The 20,734-nt window shown below is 43.1% G+C and overlaps 1 protein-coding gene across 2 annotated transcripts in view; it reads right to left on the bottom strand.

Annotated features, from left to right (window-relative positions):
• The window catches only part of GRIA1 (glutamate ionotropic receptor AMPA type subunit 1), a 326,869-nt gene that overhangs the window by 121,355 nt on the left and 184,780 nt on the right, over window positions 1-20,734 (bottom strand). For both annotated transcript variants that reach the window (XM_033180678.1, XM_033180679.1), the window contains exons 6-8: window positions 20,313-20,474; window positions 18,130-18,297; window positions 8,683-8,787 (exon numbers count right to left, since the gene is read on the bottom strand). In XM_033180678.1, the coding sequence (XP_033036569.1) occupies window positions 8,683-8,787; window positions 18,130-18,297; window positions 20,313-20,474 (435 nt within the window). The remainder of the gene's footprint in view (window positions 1-8,682; window positions 8,788-18,129; window positions 18,298-20,312; window positions 20,475-20,734) is intronic.

Here is a 20,734-nt window from a genome sequence, read left to right as displayed (position 1 = left end):
TCAGGCCAGACCTGGTTTAAAAGCTAGGCTTTCCTAATTACCAACTGTCAGCTTGAGCAGGTTACCTGACCTCTGTAGTCCTCAGTCCCTGATCTGTAGAGTCGATATAACAATAGTACCTGCCTCATGGGCTGCTGTGAGAACTACATTAGTTAAAGCATGTAAAACAATTAGCATAGTGCACGGTTCATATTGTCAGTAAGCTAAAAAATGATATTCATTAGGGTAATGCCTAGTTGAAGGTTAACAGGTTTCTATACTACAAGACATGTCCGTTTTCAATTTGCTATTGAACATTATATGCAAAAGAAGCATGTATTATGGAGCATTTTGAAATTCACTTGACAATATAACCCTTCTTTACATATAGAATGTTCAGGGTAAGTGGTTCAAAAATTATAAAACACTGCTGTAAAATCCCAAGGTTTTCACACAAGATAAGGAAAAAAAGCAAGATGAATCAGTGTAAGACAGATGTATATGGCTTAGAAAGATATTTAAAATTTTAAGGATAGTGGTCCTTCAAAGCTAGCACTACTTATTAATTATAGCACTACTGTTAAATTGGGATCTCTAAAAAAAATTGTATAACTTGGCTTATATGCTAGGTACTTTCATATCAAAAGCTAGTAGAATAGTTAGAAATTGTAAACAAACCTATTTTATTTCTAACTCTTTTATAGGGAGATAAAACATAATATTGCCAGGGTCAGTGAGCTGAGTGATGCTCAGTCTCATGCCTATGCCTCATGTAAGCTAGTATACTGAGAAATCTGGTTCCACAGTTTGATGAAAAGAAAGCTGGTAAAGATTTTTGAAGAGACATTGCACTTTGGAGATAAGAGCACATTTTCCTTTCTTTGGGAAATGGTTGGATTATTATACAGCACTTTGATTCTCTACTGAGGATATGCAGGAACTTTGATTCTATCTAAAAGTAAATCAGCTAGTAGTTAGTAAAGATTGGGGCCCACCAGTCAGGAGAGGATTTAAACAATTCTGACAGTGAGAGGGCTTCTCCTGGGGCCAGTTATAATTTTTGATCTCCTTGTTTTCCATCTACCTCTAAAGATTCTTTAAATGTAAAAATGAATCTAGATGATAGATCAGATTTTTTAAGTGGATAAAGTCTTAAAAGGAGATGATCATAGAACTGAAAATTCAATTGATCTACATTGCACAGTCATCAAATCAAATTCAGAAATTGGTATCTCCAGGCTGCCTCTGAAACCACAGCCCCTCACCTCAAAAAATAAGATCCTTTAGAATCAATTTTTAAAGACTAAGTTGTCTATTGTGGCCAAGATAATTAGCTGACTCCCGGGCATTCTCATTTTGCTTCCATGGTGTAGAGATGTTGGTGGAAAGTGGCTACCTAGCCAGCAATGACATTTCCCAACTTGTTTTACCTCTGGTTGAGCCACGTAACTGGCTGTATTCTGATGGAATACAACAGAAGTGATATGCATCTCTTCTAGGCTGATGCCCCAAAAATCTCCAGCAGAGTTGCCATTTTCTTTCATTCCTATCTGTTAGCTGGATGTTGAAATCCAGAAAGACCCAAGTAGACAGTGGAGGGGCCATGAGCCTGAGTCTTAGCCAGAACCCTCAGCCAAAAAAGTGGTCACTGAGTGAACAACAACAACAAAAGCGTCTTTTGCCTTAAACAGCTGAGATTTCAGAGTTTATCTGTTACAGCACCTAGGATTATCTAAATTAACACACTTAAAAGATTCGAAGTTAATAAGTGTATGTGTAACTTTATCTGAGTTCTGCTTGAGGTGTTATTTTATTAAATTTGCAGACATTTTTCCCCCTTGCTTATTGGCAGATCTTTTGAAGTATGGGCTAGCGTAGTGTGCTCTCTGATTGCCCAGAAACATTTGATAAGCTGCCCAGTCATATAATAAACAACCTTTTATTTATATGTGCTTATTCTGTGTCAGTATATTCTAGGCACTGTGAATATAATAAAAATACAAATAATGGTCCTTGCTTTTAGACAGCTGGCATTTTAGAACATTTAGGAGGTACAAGAGTATGAAGAAAATACATATCCAGACCAGGGGTTGACAAACTTTATCCTAAAGGGCCAGAGAGTAGATATCTTTGGCTTTGTGGATCATACAGTCTGTGTTGCCACTACTTATCTCTGTTGTTGTCATGCAGAGGCAGATATAGAAAATATATAAACAAATGAGCATAGTTATGTTCCAGAAAAACTTTATGGACACTGAAATTTTAATCTCTCATTTTTACATGTCACAAAATAGTCTTCTTTTGATTTATTACAATCATTAAAAAATGTAAATGTAACCATTAGCTCATGGGCGGTACAAAAATAGATGGTGGGATGAATTTGGCCAGTAGGTAGAAGTTTGCCAACCTCAATCTAGATCAATCAACCAACAAAAATATATCAGAAGGAATAAGCACCGTGAAAAGTACAAATAAAAAGGAAACTGTGACTGTGTGCTGGGTGAGAGTGACTTTAAAAATGCTTGGTCAAGGACGTCCTTTCCAAGGTGGCTTCACTTGGACTGAGACCTGAATGACAAGGAGGCACACAGTACATGAAACTATAGTGATAGAAAATGCCAGGTAAAGGAATAGCATATGCAAGTGACTTGAGGCAAGTGTGAGGTTGTGCTCAAGGAATGCAAAGATACCAGTGTAACTGCAGAGAAATGAGCTAGAGAAAGAGAAGTGAGAGCTGATGCCACAGGGAAGAAGCATTGAGGGCTCTGAGGGCCACGCTGTATATTTACTGGCAACAGGAAGGTGGTAAAAGTTTTAAGGAAAGGAGCCGTATAACCAGATATATATTTGAAAATTATTGTCCTAGCTCTTGTGGTGGAAAAGTAGCCTTGTAGAGGGACAAGAACATAGCAAGACTTGTGACTGGTAAGGAGGCTACTGCGTGGTGTGTGGAAGGTGGCCTGGGCTCTGGGCTCAGCAGTAGAAATGGAGAGAGGTGGTGGGGTTGAGGCTATATCTGAGATGCTACATTTATATCTGATGCTATAACGTGATTCAGTATGGTCAAAACTGGGTAACAAGGATTTAAAGCAAAACTTCCAAAAAGCATATGGAATGGGAAGCTATAAATTCTTTGGGACTTTAGAACATTACTTTTGATATCAGCAGGACTTTGTGTCCCTTTAGTCTTGTTTCCTGCCCAGTCTTTTCATTCTAGTTATACACAGGGTCAGAAGTGGGGATAACAAACTTGGGGCAGGGCAGGGCCACTCAAATCAAATTGAAATGAGAAGTAGGTGCCTTCACCCAGTCTAAAAATTGCTATAGGAACAATGGTGATGGGAAAAGATGGTTGAATCAACAATACCAGTTCTCCGATGAAAAATGTAAGAGAATTTCCCCTAAACTTCTCCACTGGGCAGTCATTTATCAGAGTTTGCGACTGGATTTTGATAAGATATTTTATTCAGATAGAGACCCTAAATCAGTACCCTATAGTGAAGTGGTATCCCTGAGTGGGATTTCCTAAGGATCCCGTTTTAGTAGAGCAAGTACCCATCCTGGTATCTGAAGCCCCTAAACTTTATGATGAATGGATGCTTAGAACACACACATTTCAGTGGGATGTCAAATTGTATCCAGGCACCTACAGGGTGTATTGGCACATGGGTGAACACGAAATAGGCCTGAAGATCAGGAGAGTTTCTCTGAGGCCCCAAATCTGGAAAAAACAGCTCCTTTTTATTATACACAATCAGGTAAGGCCATGTAATGCTCACTGAAATCAGTACAACTAGGTCACCCTTGAAAATCAGAGAAATTATTTTGTTAGGAGGCTGTTTGAGCAAAGAGCCTGAAGCCACAGATGTGAGGAATTGATTTTCCGAAAGGCAGATCCCCCATAAACAAAGGATGTTGAAGCCCACATTCTAAGAAAGGATTTGGCCGTTGGAAGGTAAGTTTAAAAACAGCCCCGGGATCTGAAAACCAAAGCACATCATTTGCTCTTGGATTTTAAGGTACTCTGTTATTTCTCTTTGCTGATTTATCCATTCCACAGGCTTACACAGCCTGACTCGCCCAAATACAATGCTGATATAAAATCCCTGTGGCCTATGGAAGGGAGTTTAAAACTACAAACAGGCAAACAAATGTGGGCTGAATGTCCACTACATGCCAGGTGCTACTTTTCTGAATCCCTTACTACAAGCAGTGGGGTAACAGGCATTGTCTTATTCAATCCTGACAATGATCCTGGGAGGCAAAAGAGTATTATCACCCTTTTAGAGATGATGTAATGACGTTCAGGGAGGCTAAATAATTTGTTCAAGGTCATGTGCCTAGTAAAGACTAAAGCAGAGACTTAAAATCCTGGTCTCTCTGCCTCTAAAGCCCAAGCTCTTATTCATTCTGTCAGTGTTTCTTTTTTGTATATTATATTTATTACATTATATTATATTTCTTTTACTTCCATCTTCTTTCCTTGGTAGTTGCCAGTGACTCTTATCAAACCCTTTAGAGCACCAACCAGAAAATCTGCAGGTTGGAGAGGAGGATTCAAGAAAGTGCAGATTCCTAGGCTTCATCTGTGTTCTCCAGAAGCAGAGTACCCAGGGGCTGGGACTCAGGAATCTGCATTTTAAATAAGGCCTCCCAGTAATTCTTCTATTTGCTGAGGCTTGAGAACCATTAATCTTGCTACAGTGCCTCCACTTCTGAGAAGTTCTTGATGAAGAGCAAGTCTTGAAGAGATAAAAACTCTCCCAGCAGTCTCTGGGCAATAGTTAGGGTCAACTCAAAGGGCTGGGACCTCTGGTTCTGGGAGTAACAACTGGGGAATTTCACACCAAAGGACAGTTTGTCAATTGATGAAGGCCCCAATGGAAACTCTACTTTCACAGAGGAAGTCAAAGTCCAGCCAGGAGAAGAACAACGTGACCAAGGAGAGGATGGTAAAAATGCAGCACATGGCACTGATATCCAAGGTGTCAGATTTGAGAGGAATTAGGGTTTGTACAGCTCAATGTCTCTCATTTATTTTAGAGACCCAGAGAGACTATGAGATATGCTGAAGACCACACAGCTGGATGATGGCAAAAATGGGGTAGAAGTCTCTGGCTTCTATCTTACTTGTTGCACCCTCACTATATCCCCAATATATCCAGTGACCACTAACGTGTAGAAAATAATCTGGCTATATTTTAAGCTAATCCACTACTCCAGAGTTGGGGAAAACAGTTCAACATCCATATTTTAATTACGGCAAACACATAACTACTCACATACAATGTAGAAATGCCAATTTGTTCTATCCAGGAAATAGCAATTTTTTTTCCCCTGAGGGCAAAAGGCCGTTTTGAGGATTCTGAAGAACAGCTCAGGTCTACGGTCAACACTTTTCTCTCTAGGAGCAATAGGCTTGCCTGTTCTGGCCTTACACAAAAAGGCTACAACATCTATGTTTTCATTTTCAAGGCAGGGGGTGACACCATCAGTTCTCAGAATCTGAAAGAAAGGGGCTGGGAACAGTGGCTCATGCCTGTAATCCCAGCACTTTGGGAGGCTGAGGTGGGAGGATCACTTGAGTCCAGGAGTTTGAGGTTATAGTGAGCTATGATTGTACCACTGCACTCCAGCCTGGGCGACAGAGTGAGACCCTGCCTCAAAAAAGAAAGGAAGGAAAAAAAAAAAAAAGCCTGGGCACAGTGGCTCACGCCTGTAATCCCAGCACTTTGGGAGGCTGAGGTGAGTGGATCACATGGTCAGGAGTTTGAGACCAGTCTGGCCAACGTGGTGAAACCCCGTCTCTATCCAAAATACAAAAATTAGCTGGATGTGGTGGCAGGTGCCTGTGATCCCAACTACTCAGCAGGCTGAGGCAGGAGAATTGCTTGAATCCGGGAGGTGGAGGTTGCAGTGAGCCAAGACCATGCCATTGCACTCCCATCTGAGCAACAGAGCAAGACTCTGTCTCAATAAATAAATAAATAAATAAATAAATCTGAAAGGAAAATGGCTTTGGGGAGGTGGTCACATATTTGATGTCCCTTCCAGAGGCAGTACTCTTAACAGCAGCTGCTAAATACTTTGAAATAAATAAACAAGCCACCTCAGTGTTCTCCAGATTTCAGCCGTGTGCTACCTCTTCAACATTTACCATAGCTGTTAATAACCACTAACACAGGTAATATTCACTGAGCAGTGATCAGGCACTAATGTAGACATAGTCTGTGCCCGTTTTACAGATTTGAAAATTGAGGGTTATAAGACCTAAGTGACCTAGCAAATGTCTTCTCCAGCAGCAGAAATCAGAAGACCAGGGGACAACAAAAATGAACTCAGATTTGGACTATTTCTGGATAAGTGTTATTTTCAAGGGTTTTTAAGCCCAGAAAGAGTGTTCGTGTACAATCAGCATGCCAAAAGTTTGCTGAAAAGTGGTTACGTTCCCAGTGGCTACGTTCATAGCCAAATAGGGTGCCCTTATTTGGTACCTGCTGTAAGTTAAGGCAGGTTACTGTAGCTGATTCCTGAAGGAGGAAATCTCCCAGTCAGAGATGGGAGATGGGCTCTGGAAGGCTGTAGTTAGCGAGAAGATGTGATGATAGAAGAAGGGTCAGAGAGGTGTAACATTGCTGGTTTTGAATATGGAGAAAGCTCCGTAACATGGGAGCCAAGGAATATAGGTGGTCTTTAAGAAGCTAGAAAAGGCAAATAAACAAATTCAACTCTGGAGCCTCCAGGAAGAAACATGGTCTTGCCAACACTTTGATTTTAGTCCAGTGAAACTCAAGTCAGACTTCTGATCTACAGAATTGTGAAACGATAAATCTGTGTTGTTTTAAGTCACTGTTTGTGGTAATTTATTACGGTAGCAATAGGCAACTAACAGCTGTAATGAATGAGATGAGTTAAGATTGGCTATGAGATAGAAGATGCAGTTCTATACACAAGAGCAGAGAAGACAGGTTTAAGGGAGGTGAGGATGAAGAGTGTACAAAGAGAACTTTAAAGCAGAACTTTCTGCAGTGATGGAAATGTTCTACATCTGTGCTGCCTGATGTGGTAGCCACTAGCCACATGTGGCTACTGAGTACTTGACATGTAGATAGTACAACTGAAGAACTGACGTTTAAATTGTAATTTATTTAAAATTCAACTTAAATAGCCACATATGGAGAGTGGCAAGGGTATCTGACAGCACAGGCATAGAGAGCATTAAGTCTGAGAGATTAAGACCCAACTTTCAATGGGCCAGGCCCAGTACTTAGAACTTTTGCACACTCTTAGGTTATTTAATCCGCTCAATGACCCTATGAAGTTGGCATGGTTAAGGTGATCACCACTTACCAGATAAGAAAATTAAGGAACAAAGAGCTCAAATAAATTATCCGGAATCCCAGACTAGTAAGTGCTGAAGCCAGGATTCAGTGTTGAGGATTCCAGAGCCAGCATTCTGATCCATGACACCCTACCAGCTCTATGCTCTATTCTGTACAATACCTCCCAGTCATTAGGCTATGCCACCAAAAGGAATTAGAAATGTGATGAAGACCATGAGCAGATAAGTAGAGGCTTCCATGAGGCATAACAAGAAAGGCCAGAGAAGGCTTCCCTGGGGAATGACATTTACTTTGAGTGTGGAAGGCTGAGTAGGGATTGGCAGGCAAGAGGAGGGAGATGGGTAGAGGAAGTCTCAGGCAGAGGAAACATGTATGAAGGCTCAATGATACGAAAGAACATGGTGGGCCGGGCGCGGTGGCTCAAGCCTGTAATCCCAGCACTTTGGGAGGCCGAGACGGGCGGATCACGAGGTCAGGAGATCGAGACCATCCTGGCTAATACGGTGAAACCCTGTCTCTACTTAAAAATACAAAAAACTAGCCGGGCGACGAGGCGGGCGCCTGTAGTCCCAGCTACTCGGGAGGCTGAGGCAGGAGAATGGCATAAACCCGGGAGGCGGAGCTTGCAGTGAGCTGAGATCCGGCCACTGCACTCCAGCCTGGGTGGCAGAGCAAGACTCCGTCTCAAAAAAAAAAAAAAAAGAAAGAACATGGTGTATTCAGGGAGATGAAAGACAAACAGAATGACTGGAGTGGAGAGATGAAGGAAGTACCAAGGGTTAAGTTTGAAGAAATTGGCAGAGGCCTGGGCACATAGGTTCTGGTAGAATTTGAAATGTTATTCCAAGGATTTGAATGCTATTCTAAGAATTTTCATAGGCAAACATATCATACATTATACAAATATGTAAACATATATTTTCACCCTTACTTTTGTGTAAATAATAGAGCGGATATGACCAAGTATCGATTAGGAAAAGATGGTTCACCTCATCAGTAATCATCATTCTCGAGTTATTGGTTTGGAATCCCTCAGGAATAGCAGTGGCATTTTATACGCATCAATTACTTTGTGTTTTAGAAGTGCTTTCCTCTACCTTGGATTTTCACAAGCATCCTGGGATAAATGTAGAGATTTTTTAATCTCCATTTTACAGATGAATGAATGGATTCTCAGAGGAAGAACGAGACTTGCCCAATGTCCCAACTGGTTAGTGGCAGAGCCAAGTCCAGAGTCTGTGTTGTCTGAGTTTCTTCAAAGATCCAGCCCAGAAAAGGTAGACTCACAGGCCCTCAGCTCTGTCCAGAGTCCCTGCTCAGCCTCTCCTCTCTGCAGAATGGAAGTGAAGGTGGATCTTACCTTTCGGATGCCATCATGTTTCATTTCAATCACGTGGAGCGTGTAGTTGGTCCGGCGTCCTTTCTCATTAAACTGCACATTTCCTGTCAATCCTTCAAATCGCACCTGGAAAACAAAACCAAGTGGTGGGCAGTGAATGCAGATGTACTTTATGTGTGTTTGCTTTTTCCACTGAAGTAGAAATTCAGAACATTCCAAGAATGTTCCATGGAATGATGTCTTGGAGTATCCTGAATGCTAAAACTCTTCACTCCCTTGCCACAGGCAAGGGATGCATTAGAGACCTCTTTCCCCTAAACTGGGATTCATCCTGACAATTGTTTTTACTTATTTCTTTAGGCAAATACTAACAATGGGTCAGAGTGCATACTAACGTGAAATGTCTGCACCATCCCTAACCAAACACCTCCCATCACATGACCACTATGACCACTGCCCTTCTCAGGTACACATCTGAAGATGAAGAAAGTGTGGGGGGACCTGCAAAGGAAAGAAAATGGTGCACCATCAACAGTGAGTCAGAAGACCCAGGACAAGAAGCCAGCTTTATGAATGAAGCCTTAAGCTATGCTTGGGGATGACTTCTTACTTATTTTAAGAATTTCTTCTTTATTCCTGAGTCCAGGGAATAAAACACTTGGTAACTGAAAGACTTGGATTTAACCCCAGCTTACTTCTTAATAGCCAAGTGCCCTCAGGCAATTTAGCTGTCTATGCCTTCAGTTTCCAAAAATCTCTGCCCTTTTTTTAAAAAATCTTAAATGATAACTGCTAATGTGAAAGTGGTGTGAAAACTTCAAAGCACCTGGGGAGAACCCATTGTGTTCAGACAAGAGAATGCAAGGTGTTAAAGAGATCTCAGTTGGCTAAAATAAAATTGTATTGGAACCCTCAAATATGCTTCATGAGACTTCTCCACAAATGGGCTAAATCAAACTTTCATGGCCTTCTGTCTTCAAATTCATATCAAAAGTCAAATGGTCACCACGGAGATCCAAGATCTTTAGGGCTGAGTTTGCTGCTCTGTAGGTGACTGATAAACGTCATCCAAGACCACTCTCAAACTGAGCCTGAGTCTAGCTGTGTATCATCAGTTCAGGTACAAGCAACCACACTCCCTAATAGTGATCCACCATGTGTCCTCAGATCCCTCTTGCCTAAGGCCAGTGAGGTGAGTGTCTACCTGTTACAAATACAAATCCAATCCTGTGACCCAACACTGTTTATTTTCCCCCCTTCAAATGGCTTAAAAGGAAGCTTTGCAGAGTTTTATATATTTTTTTCTGACAGTGGCTAGCTCCTCTGTTGTTAGAAGGTATAAGAAGAGCTGGAGGTTGTGTGTGTTTGAGAGTGAGAGAAAGAATGTGTGTGTGTGTGCATGTGTGTGTGTTCCCATTTGGAGGCTGACCCTCTTGTCACCTTCTGGTTTGAAGTCTCAGTGAGGAGGTCACAACAGGCCCAGAGCACTGAGCAAATTTTACAACATGCTCTTTACTTTCTTGGATGAAATCTGGAGAAATCCCCAGCTCCGTAAATGTCTGGGCTATCTTTGTTTTTCAGAGAGAAAACAAAGTACAGATTCTACTACAAAGAATAAAAGAAAGGAGCAATTCCAGTCCATCGGCAACTTCACCTTCTTATCACCTCAGAAATCTCTTGCCAATCTTTAGTGTTCCCTTATTTCCTGCTCAAGATAGTGTTAGTTTGGTGGATACCATGTAAGTGACTCATTCCAAAAAAACAGACTTGGATAGATGAGCAGATGGTAGACTGGTAGACTGATGTGCCCAAACTGAAAGTGTAATTAATAATCCAAATAGGCATCTACTTTTCAGCCCAGTCTCAAGTTTCATACTAATAATCAGCATGGCATATTAGTATGGCAGAGTACATAATCTCTCTATGACTAAGTTTCTCATTTGTTTAACGGAACCAATTAGAGTTAATTATGTCTTAAGGTTGTTCTAAGGATTAAATGAATTATTTTTTGATCAATGTTTGGTGCATGGTGAGTATTCAAAAAATGCCAGCTGTTATTAGTATTGTTGCTAATGGTGATACTTAATACTAACATTACTTTCTAAAACCTTCATGTTTATGACACACTTGCACACATATTATTTCACCTCTAGTCACAGGAACCCCCTGAACTATCTTTATTTACATGGGAGACGCCAAACTCTGTGAGGTAAAGTGATCTGCTGAAGTCTTATGACTAACCAGTGGCAGAGGTAGGTCTAAAATCTGGAGCTTGTGATAACTTCTGGTATCTTCACTTAAGGTACCAAGTGTTCTCTCAAACACAGGCCAGTGCTATTGTGCTAGGCTTCAGGAGGACAACACAAAAATGTGCAATGTAGTGTTTTCTACCTGCTTTCTGCTATTGCTGCTGGGCATTTCCCAGGTCATGCGCTGCTCATTCTAACTGTATGACCATGGGTTCCTTGCTCAAACTATCTGTTTCTTGGTTTCCTCCTCCAAGAAGTACTTAGCATATTGTCTGGGACATAAGTATTCAATGCATAGTTCATATTATTTAGATGATGATAATGATGATTACTACTACTGTGCTGCATATGGTGGTTAAGAGTTACAAAAAAATAAAATATAAAATTGAGGTCTTGGGGTTGGTAGGTTGTCTCAGACCAGGGGAATCTTTCAGAAGAAAGAAGGATCATGTCATTGACACTTTTACTGCCTTCCTCAGTTTCCAATAAGGTCAAGGGTCCTAACTGCACATTTCTAGTGACCCAAGGACCTCTTGCACTGTCACGATGATCTCACAAGAAGCTGCTTATTTCATGTTCACAGAAACCCAGTGACTAGCCAGAGCAGAGGTTATTTTGCCTGTTTCACAGATGAGCTTGTTGAGACTCAGAGCTGATGGTGCTTGACTCCAGGATTCACAGTAAGTAATTGAGAGGTCAAGGGTAACTGAAGGCTCTTAGTGTCTAGTTGGGGAAGCCAAGTCTTACATGCACTGAGATAAAACAAAGTATCAGAGAATGGGAAAGAGACATCCCAGAAACACCATTCCATGATGGCACAGCAAGGGGAGTTCAAGAGGATGGCTTAGCCCCAAACCATTTATTGAGGAGAGTCAGGACTCAGAGTCAGAGGAAGAAGCTTCTCAGAAATGTGTATCTTGAAACTGCTGTCCCCATTCATCAGGTCTGAGCTCTGGGATCTGGGCACTTATCCCTTTCTCCCCCCGTCCCAGGGTGACTGAGGTCAGATTGATGGAGTCCAGGCACTTCTTCTTGGTTCCTGCTCCCGGAACTCCTGTCACCATCCTGGCGCCCTCAACTCCCTCCATGAAGGATGGAGAATTAACCTTGGGCTTCCTGTAAAGGGTACTGGGTGCCAGCTCAGCGTCTGCTGCTGCTAGGGGGCTGAAGCATACATTTCCTTTCCTGCTTGGTGCTGAGAGAATGCGGGTTAATGTCTCTATTACTTCAGCTGTGTTAAAGAAAGAATTAATCAGCACACTTGTTAAAGCACAGTAAAGAAGACTTAATTCAGAATCATAGCAATAGGTATAAAGACCCCTGCAATGGGGTCTTGCAGTCGGGGAGAGAGATTGGGCTCAACTCCAAATACAGCATGGGCCAGTGGGAATGTATAACCAAGGAGCAGGGTGGGGGTCAGTGGATAGGGAATTACTAACAGCAAGCATCAGGGTTAAGAGGAATTCTGGGCCGGGCGCGGTGGCTTAAGCCTGTAATCCCAGCACTTTGGGAGGCCGAGACGGGCGGATCACGAGGTCAGGAGATCGAGACCATCCTGGCTAACATGGTGAAACCCCGTCTCTACTAAAAAAATACAAAAAATTAGCCGGGCGAGATGGCGGGCGCCTGTAGTCCCAGCTACTCGGGAGGCTGAGGCGAGAGAATGGCGTAAACCCGGGAGGCGGAGCTTGCAGTGAGCTGAGATCCGGCCACTGCACTCCAGCCTGGGCGACAGAGCGAGACTCCGTCTCAGAAAAAAAAAAAAAAAAGAGGAATTCTGGCTAAAATGGCCTAAGAGGATTCTTGCTGAAGATGGACCAGGATAATCCGACATCATCTGGGGGATGGTGGAGGCTGAAGAAGATGATCATGGCAATGAGGGTGGACCTGGTGGACAGGGTTCTTGCTAAACTGACTTAGCAAGTTCTTTGCCAAAACTGGATTTTACAAGAATTGCACAAATGGGCCTAGGAGAAAGTTCAGAAGCCTGACTAATGTTTGGTCAAGCAAAGAATATTTTTCAGATGTCAACCGTGACTCCTCTCCCCTGCCCTCACGGGATCCTGAAAGGCAGTCCTGAAGGAGATAGCCAAGCAGTCACACTGGATGCAGGGCTCCTGTATCCCCTTTGCAGGTGGATCCTTCCTCCTGGATGCTCGCTGGTTTTGAGGCCTGTAGGCTAGGTCCTCGCTGGGACACATCCTAGCTACTCTGGCCAGAACAAATCTCAGAACCCTTCTAAGCTTCACTTTCCTACCTGAGTCATGGGAAGAATAATCTCGGCTCTGACTGTCTCATGTAGCTTCCCTGAAATTCAAAGAAACACAGGCATGGTGGTTTTTTTTTTTTTTAACGTAGTCTCACACTGTTGCCCAGGCTGGTGTGGAGTGCAGTGGTACGACCTCGGTTCACTGCAACCTCCGCCTCACAGGTTCAAGCAATTCTCCTGCCTTAGCCTCCCAAGTAGCTGTGATTACAGGTGCCTGCTACCACGCCCGGCTAATTTTTTGTATTTTTAGTAGACACAGGGTTTCACTATGTTGGCCAGGCTGGTCTCAAACACCTGACCTCGTGATCCGTCCTCCTCAGCCTCCCAAAGTGCTGGGATTACAGGCATGAGCCACCATGCCCGGCCCACAAGCATGATGCTTTCTTAAAATTCTGAGCCCTGTGACAAGCCAGTCAGGGAGACAGCACTAGGAGGATTATGTCTGTTTAGCAGACGAGAAAATCCAGATCTGGAAAAGGCAAGGAATTAGTACCAGATCCCCCAGATGGTGCTGGGTGGAGCCACGGTTGGAACCCAGCTCTTCTATTCCTAATTCCCTAACAGGCCAGTGTGACACCTGCAAGTCCTTGCTTGTACCCTCACTCTACCTCGTTTCTTGCTGGGTACCATTGACATCCCCATCCAGAATCTCCAAAACCCGATTTACTCCATGTTCAAATTTACCCTACCTTTAAGGGTTCCATTACCATCCATCTCAGTTTGCCTGGGATACAGGCATGAAGATTTGGTTGGATATTTTTCTCCTCCAAATCTCATGTTAAAATATGACCCTGAAGGTTGGAGGTGGTGCCTGGCGGGAGGTGTTTGTATCATGGGGGTGGAACTATCGTGAATGGTTTGGTGCCCTCCCCATGGTAATGAATAAGTTCTTACTCAGTTCTCATGAAAGCTGGTTGTTTAAAAGAGCCTGGCACCTCCTCCCTTATCTCTCTCGCTTTGTCTCTTACCATGTGACATACTCTCTCTTTCTTCACCCTCTGCCATGATTGGAAGCTTCCCGAGGCCCTCATCAAAAACAGATGTGGGCAGTATACTTCATGTACAGCCTACAAAACTGTTAGCTAAAACGAAACCTTGTTCTTTATACATTATCCAGTTTTGGGTGTTTCTTTATAACAATGCACATCAACTAATGAAGGACAGTTCTGGTCCTCTTGTTCTAGAATAATAATTGTAGTTTTTCCTTTCACCCTAAGTGTTCCCATTTGGATGATAGATTTTGGATAATAAAGTGGTCACCCTATTGAAAGGCCAGTCACATTCCTACAGAAAGCCTTGCTGATGTCTGCATTCCTCAGTGATGGCATTCTGCTCTGATCATCCACAGCACCATGAACCCACCTGGGTTAGCCCTTAAAGGCAGGACTGTGTCTTAAACTCCCATTGCCCACCCAACCCCAGACCCCATCTAGCAAAGTTCCGAGCATATCTTCACTTCCATATGATTGATTGTTGACTGGCAGGTTGCAAAAACAGAGGGATGATTACTATTTAGGGGAGGTATTCTAAATTTGAGGCCCTGGGATGGGTTCTAGGAGGATCTATGTTCTCCCTATTCCTGGTCATGCAGAAATTATGTATGTACATGTATGCATTTTTCTAAGAAAAAGAGTCTACAGATTTCTTTTTAAAAATCATATCCTCAAATGCCTATTACCTCTCCAATGTTAAGAACCCAACTTGGGGAGTTGAGTCTTTTCTGCCATCCAGAAGGCGACATATGGGCATCCTAATGTTGCCTCCTTCCTGGAGTGCTGAGGGCCTCCAGGATGTGGGTTCATTAATATTCTGAATGGCTCCCTAGATGGCAGGCAGGGGGCAGGCAGGCAGCTGATTATCCTCATTCCGCTGCTAGGGAAATTACAATGGGGTGAGCGGGGAGGGGGTGCACAAATATTACCCAAGGCCATGTGCTGCTTGGGGCTGGGCCATAGATCTTGTGTCTTCCCTGTTTGGCTGTGCCCTTGAGGCTTCAGAGCGGTGAAGCATACAGAGGGAGTCATCATCTAATGTGAGTTGGAGTCCCAGCTTTTTCACTGTATCTGTATAACTTTGGGAAGTTTTATAATCTGTCTGAAACTCAGTTTCCACATTTACAAAGCACAGTTAATAAAACTACCTATCTCAGGGTGCTATATCAAAGATCCAATGATATAATGTGTGTAAATGTTTAGAGCCTTTAACACACCATACATATTATTATCATTATTTTCAGAATTTAATTTCCTAGCATGCTTGCGCTCCAGGTAGGCTGTGCTGGACCTCTTGGCCTAACTTACAGACACTCCAGCTCTAACACAAGCTAACCCACAGGTTCTCTCCCATTCTGTGACCCGAAGGCCAGAGGTGAAGGCAGTAGACACCTGAGCCTCCAAACCTCAGGTTCCAAAGACTGGATACCACCAGGATCTACCCAGCTCCCTGGTGGCATGGCTATTTCAAGAGATGGGTCTAGAAAAAGCCATTGCTGAACAGTAGCCATGACTATGTATGGAAGGCTCTAGAGGTCAATGCTTATAAGCAAGGGCCCCTGGGCCCAAACATAGATCTAACCGGGGGAAGAGGAGCCCTGGACTGGGATCTGTTCCAGCCTCTGCCAGTAAGCTGCTGTGTGATCCTGGGTGAGTCAACTCTGGGTCTACTGCTTCATTATAAAGTGAGGGAAAAGGAGAGTCAGTAGTCTCTAAGGTGTCTTTCAACAAAAGACTTTTTTCATTCTAGGTGCTTAACAAAGATTGGAAAAGGAAACGATTTGAACCTCTGATCTTAGGGTCAGAATGTTCTGGTTTGTTTATTTGTTTTGTTTTTTTGGGATAGTTGTTCCTCTCCTTTTCTCCATAGACACTGCAAGTAGTTTCTTGAGGGCAGGACTTGCTTTCTCTTATTGTCCTCAGTGCTTGGCTCCAAGTCAGGGCACACCATAGGTCCTCAAAGAACAGCTGATGAAGGGCAGGCACATACATATCTTGGCTCCAAGATAAAATAAAAGAGGTCATTATTCTTTTGACTATGGTAACTGCTTCCTTTCAAACTCTACTGAGAGTAGAAGTAGAGTGCTAAGTATACACTACAACAAGAAGGACATGGGTTAGACCATAAGAAAAAAAATTAGACTCTTTGAATTTGCAGAGCCAATTGAGACTTGAGGTCCTCTCTCCACTCCCTTCATTTTCATGGGGAAGGTAAGGGAAGGTGGAAGAGAGCTAAGTGAATATTTCAAGGTCATCCAGAGTGCCAGGGGTCCAGCTGGATGTGGAGTCCAGCTCTCCTGCCTCCCAGTTCAGAGCACTTCCTGCCACCCTGAGTTGCCTCCCAGGCTTCATCACTGTCATGGTGGTGTCAGACTATCCTTTCAGGACGTCATTAAGATGGGAGAGGCAAGGGAGTTGGAAGCGTTGTGAAGCTGAGGGCAAGTCTCTGGGACCTTTTGAAACCAGCCTCACATTGCAAACAGAATCTGTCTCGACTGTGGAGTCTGGAAGAGCATTTTAAATAAGCTGGGGTGAGGGTGGAAAGGGATGCACAGGCACTGTCCTTTTTGCAATTTTTCCCTGCAAGCTGCCTGGTGTCTGTTGTTGCTGCCTAGTGACTAGGGAGCCACTCTGCACAGGGACCAGGGGAGGGCAGAAATGGCAGCTGGAGGTCCTCCTTAGCATGTTCCTCCTGTAGCTAGTAGAAATCCTGCTTAGCTTCATTTCAAAGGACAGACTTACATATTCTTCTCTACAGAAAGGCACTCATCAGGGCTGAGGAACAGCTGGTGAGGTTCCTTTTGCATCTCTTTCTCCAGGTTGTGAAAATTGCTAGAGCTGTGCACGTGTGGTTGGCAAACAAGTGGGAATAGTTGTACATTTTGCTCTACATTTCTCACTCATTCAGAAATGCTCGTCTTCTCCCCAAGGAGCCCAAATTCATCTTCTGCTGAATGTCGTCTTAAAAGTAAAGCTGGTCTTAGGCAGGCAACTACCTTTGTTGGGGAGGGTGGGTCCTGAGGGACATTTCTGCCAAATAATCTTGCTGTGCTGGCTTGCCATTGTGGCCAATGTTTCGTTATTCCTTTGCAGCAAGCACAGCTGTCCTCTCCCTGTCCCTTCGGAAATACAGCTTCTCTATCAGGAGGCATCAGAACAAAAATACAGTGCTATTCCTTGACAGTTTGAGAATCATAGCCCGGGCTTGAGGTGCTTTAGAGATCTACAGGAGCCCCAAGAGCAATAAAGCTGAGGGCAAGTCCCCAAAACCTAAACCAGGCATGTTAAATATACACCCACATGTACCACTGTCTCATCCTGCTTCCACAGCAGACATATCACCAATTGAATATTTATGCTTCTCTCTGTTGTATCTTATCTGGATTCAGCCTCAGAATCGTTTGCATAGCCAATTGATTGGAGGGGACATGGTCATTTTCCATCCCTGCCCTTTAACTATTCTTAAGTTCAAACAGAATTGATGAACAAAATGCTGGGAAGCAAGAAGGTAGTATTAGAAGTACTGAGAAACATTTTTAGGGTCCACATACACCAGGCTCTCATAAAATGTGTGCAGAGAGCAAAGGAAGACATCCAGAAAATCAAGGCAAGAGGGGAGTGTTTCCAGGAGACTATTAACATGGTTCGGTTTCATCCTTGTGTATTTCAAGTCCCTTTTCTATACACAGAAAATCACCAGCTCTCCTTTTTCAGCAAAATTGCTAAGCAGAAAATACGGCTTTTACACTACAAGAAATGACTGTTCCATATGATGATGATGATTTTTTTTTTTTATAAGCGTCAATGTATGCTAAGAGCCACCAACACCAACAACGCAGCGGTTGTTTTGATATTCAGGCATTTTCTTCCTTTTCTTTAGAATAGCTGTGTTTTATTGGAATTTGATGCTGAAATCCCCCAGGCTCCCATTAGATGCGGCAACCATTGGTGGCCTTACCTGCTGCAGAGCTCTCTGGATGTCGATGCCCTGGCCCCAGGGAACAGCTGGGTTAGCCAGACAATCCCCGGCATTCCCCCGGCGAGATATATCAATTCTCTGCCTCCGCAGGCTCTGGAAAGCCTCAGCCATCACCTTCACCCCATCGTAGGTAAGCGCAGAGGTGTACTAGTGGGAGGAATGGAGATAGTTAGATATCAAAGAGAGCTGACAGGAAGGCAGGGTCGGGTGCTGTATTTGGGAATGTGTTTTCTGGTGATGAGAAAGGTGTGCAGTGGGCCAGGTGCATGATATATGCAGGGAGACAGTGGTGGATCAGGGATGGTGTCACTGTCCCTGCAGATGGGTGCGGCTGCTCGACCACGCTAGTCAATGCTGACCTCCTGAACTGTGAGTTCAGTATTGCCGGTTATGACTTTTGCGGAAAAGCCAGGATTCTAGATTTCTGTGTGTAATCTTGTAATTTTTAAAATGTTGGTTCAGTTGGAAAAACAATGCATAGATTACATATAACACATCTGCAGCCTGGATACAGTTCATGAAAAATCAGTTGGTTTATCTTGGCATTACGGTCATCAGCTGGAAGCCAAGAGGAACAGTTAACTCTTTCATCTCTTGTAAAAGTAAAAGGAAAAAGAAAATGCAAGAAGGGTGAGCTCTTAGCTTTTCCACATGTGGCTCACCTAAGTGGTAAATTTATATTCTGTAAACTTTCCCCTCGTTCTTACTCACAACAGTTATCAATTATACCCTTTCCTGACAAAAAGGGGACCAGGATGTGGATGAAAAAAAAATCAGCAGAGTGGTCCAGGAAAATATATCCTGGCTTTGGAACCTATGTCTGTTTTCTTCACTAATTTGTTCCTAACACTTATTATATTGCCTAGTACACTCCAAGTTCACAATAGAGAATTGAAGAACGAGTGAATGCATATTTTTCTATTTTTTAAATTTAATTATCTCACTTCTTTTTTAAAAAATTAAATTACATTTGGTTATTTCTGTCATCTGTTCTGTCTTTTGGAAATTGGAGTGCAGTCATCACACATTAATTAATTAACTCCTATTTAGTTTTCTCATTGCTTTAGAGCATATTCACGATTTTGTTTGCTTAAGCTCATACTGACATAAGTCTTCATTATTGAAGAGTTAAATCAGTTTGAACAATAGTGGGATAAGAAGTATCTCCGTTATATGGTTTGCCATTTATAAAAAGAAATTGAGTGACAAGAGAAAGTCTGTCAAAGATTCACTGTTTTTCCAGTTAAACAAACTTGGCCTCAGCATCCTTCTTAACACAGTGTTCCACATGGCCACTGTCAAGCTATTTGGTTTGACTTGGGGAAAAAAAATTATTTGCTATCCTTATTCCCAACCATTCTCAAATAGCAAACAAAATAGATTTTGGTGGCAGTATTTAGAGCTGTGTTGCTGGGAAGTGAGAAGCAGAAAGTCTGCATTATTATTGAGAGTGGACTCTCCCAGGTAGAGATCTGCTGGATATTCCTTAGTTAGGTTGCCCTGATTTTTAGCTGGGCACATGGCTGAGCAGAATAAGGGCCACCTCACTACACAAAGAAGCTCCATTTACAAAGAAATGAGCATCCCCCTGAGCTGGGCAACACAGTGGCTCTGCCTAGAATAGAACCACCATTTTCCAGCTTTCCTTGTGGCCAACTGGGGGTAGTTTTCCAAGATACGATCAATGGCATATAAGTGGAAGATCTGCGTGTGACTTCTGAAAAAAGCTCTTCATGAAGAAGTTGTGCATTGCATGTTTTTTTTTACTTCTTCCTACTGGGTAGAATGCTGAGGCAATGGCTATGGTTTAAGCAGCCCTCTTGTACTATCAGGCAACAGCCGTAGGTGGAGGACAGCAGAGCAAGAAGGTAAAAGAAGCCTGGGTATTTGATGACTGTGGAGCCATTTAACAAGCCCAGGACTGCTGACTCCTAAGTTTTGTTTACATGAGAGATAAATAAAATGTCTCCCTCATTAAAACCACTGTCATTTTGGGTTGTCTGACCCCTGCACCTTGTACCTAATAATTTTTACAAATATATTTCCCTGAATTTGTTCCCTTTAGAAAACCGATTCCTTTCTAAAGACTAATGCAGCTCAGAAATCTGGGGCTGGCAAGGGGAACAGGCTGGCCCTTTGCTGCTGGCTGCTCATCCACTCACTTTGGGTCTCTTCCAGTCCACCCGAGTGTGGTCTCGAGCATCACTATTCTTCCACTGCTGCATGATCTTGGCTGGGATGGTGTCTGTGTAGGTCACCAGCTGGAAACCTGTCACGTTGGCGCCACTCTCCTTGAATTTGTTTAAGTCAATGTCCATGAAGCCCTGTGAGAGGGGCAGGAGGGAGAAGTCAGAACATGCTGCCTGGATAAATCAACTTAACTTGTTCCAGAACCACAGAATTTTCCATTCTGTTCCACCAGGTGAAACCTACTCAATGGAGAGACGGTTAGGTCTCCTTTCCTTTGAACTTGGCTATTACTTAGTTTGTGTACAAAATTAGCATAGCTCAGGAGCCAGTATGCCTCGTTTGGAGTGCTGGCTCTGCTATGCATAAGCCAGTAGTTACACTACTATTAACTAAG

Source organism: Trachypithecus francoisi, unplaced genomic scaffold (assembly GCF_009764315.1).
Source record: "Trachypithecus francoisi isolate TF-2019V2 unplaced genomic scaffold, Tfra_2.0 Lachesis_group2, whole genome shotgun sequence".
Classification (NCBI taxonomy): Eukaryota; Metazoa; Chordata; class Mammalia; order Primates; family Cercopithecidae; genus Trachypithecus; species Trachypithecus francoisi.
Note: the sequence above shows the minus strand (reverse complement) of the source record. Positions and strands in the feature narration are given on the sequence as shown.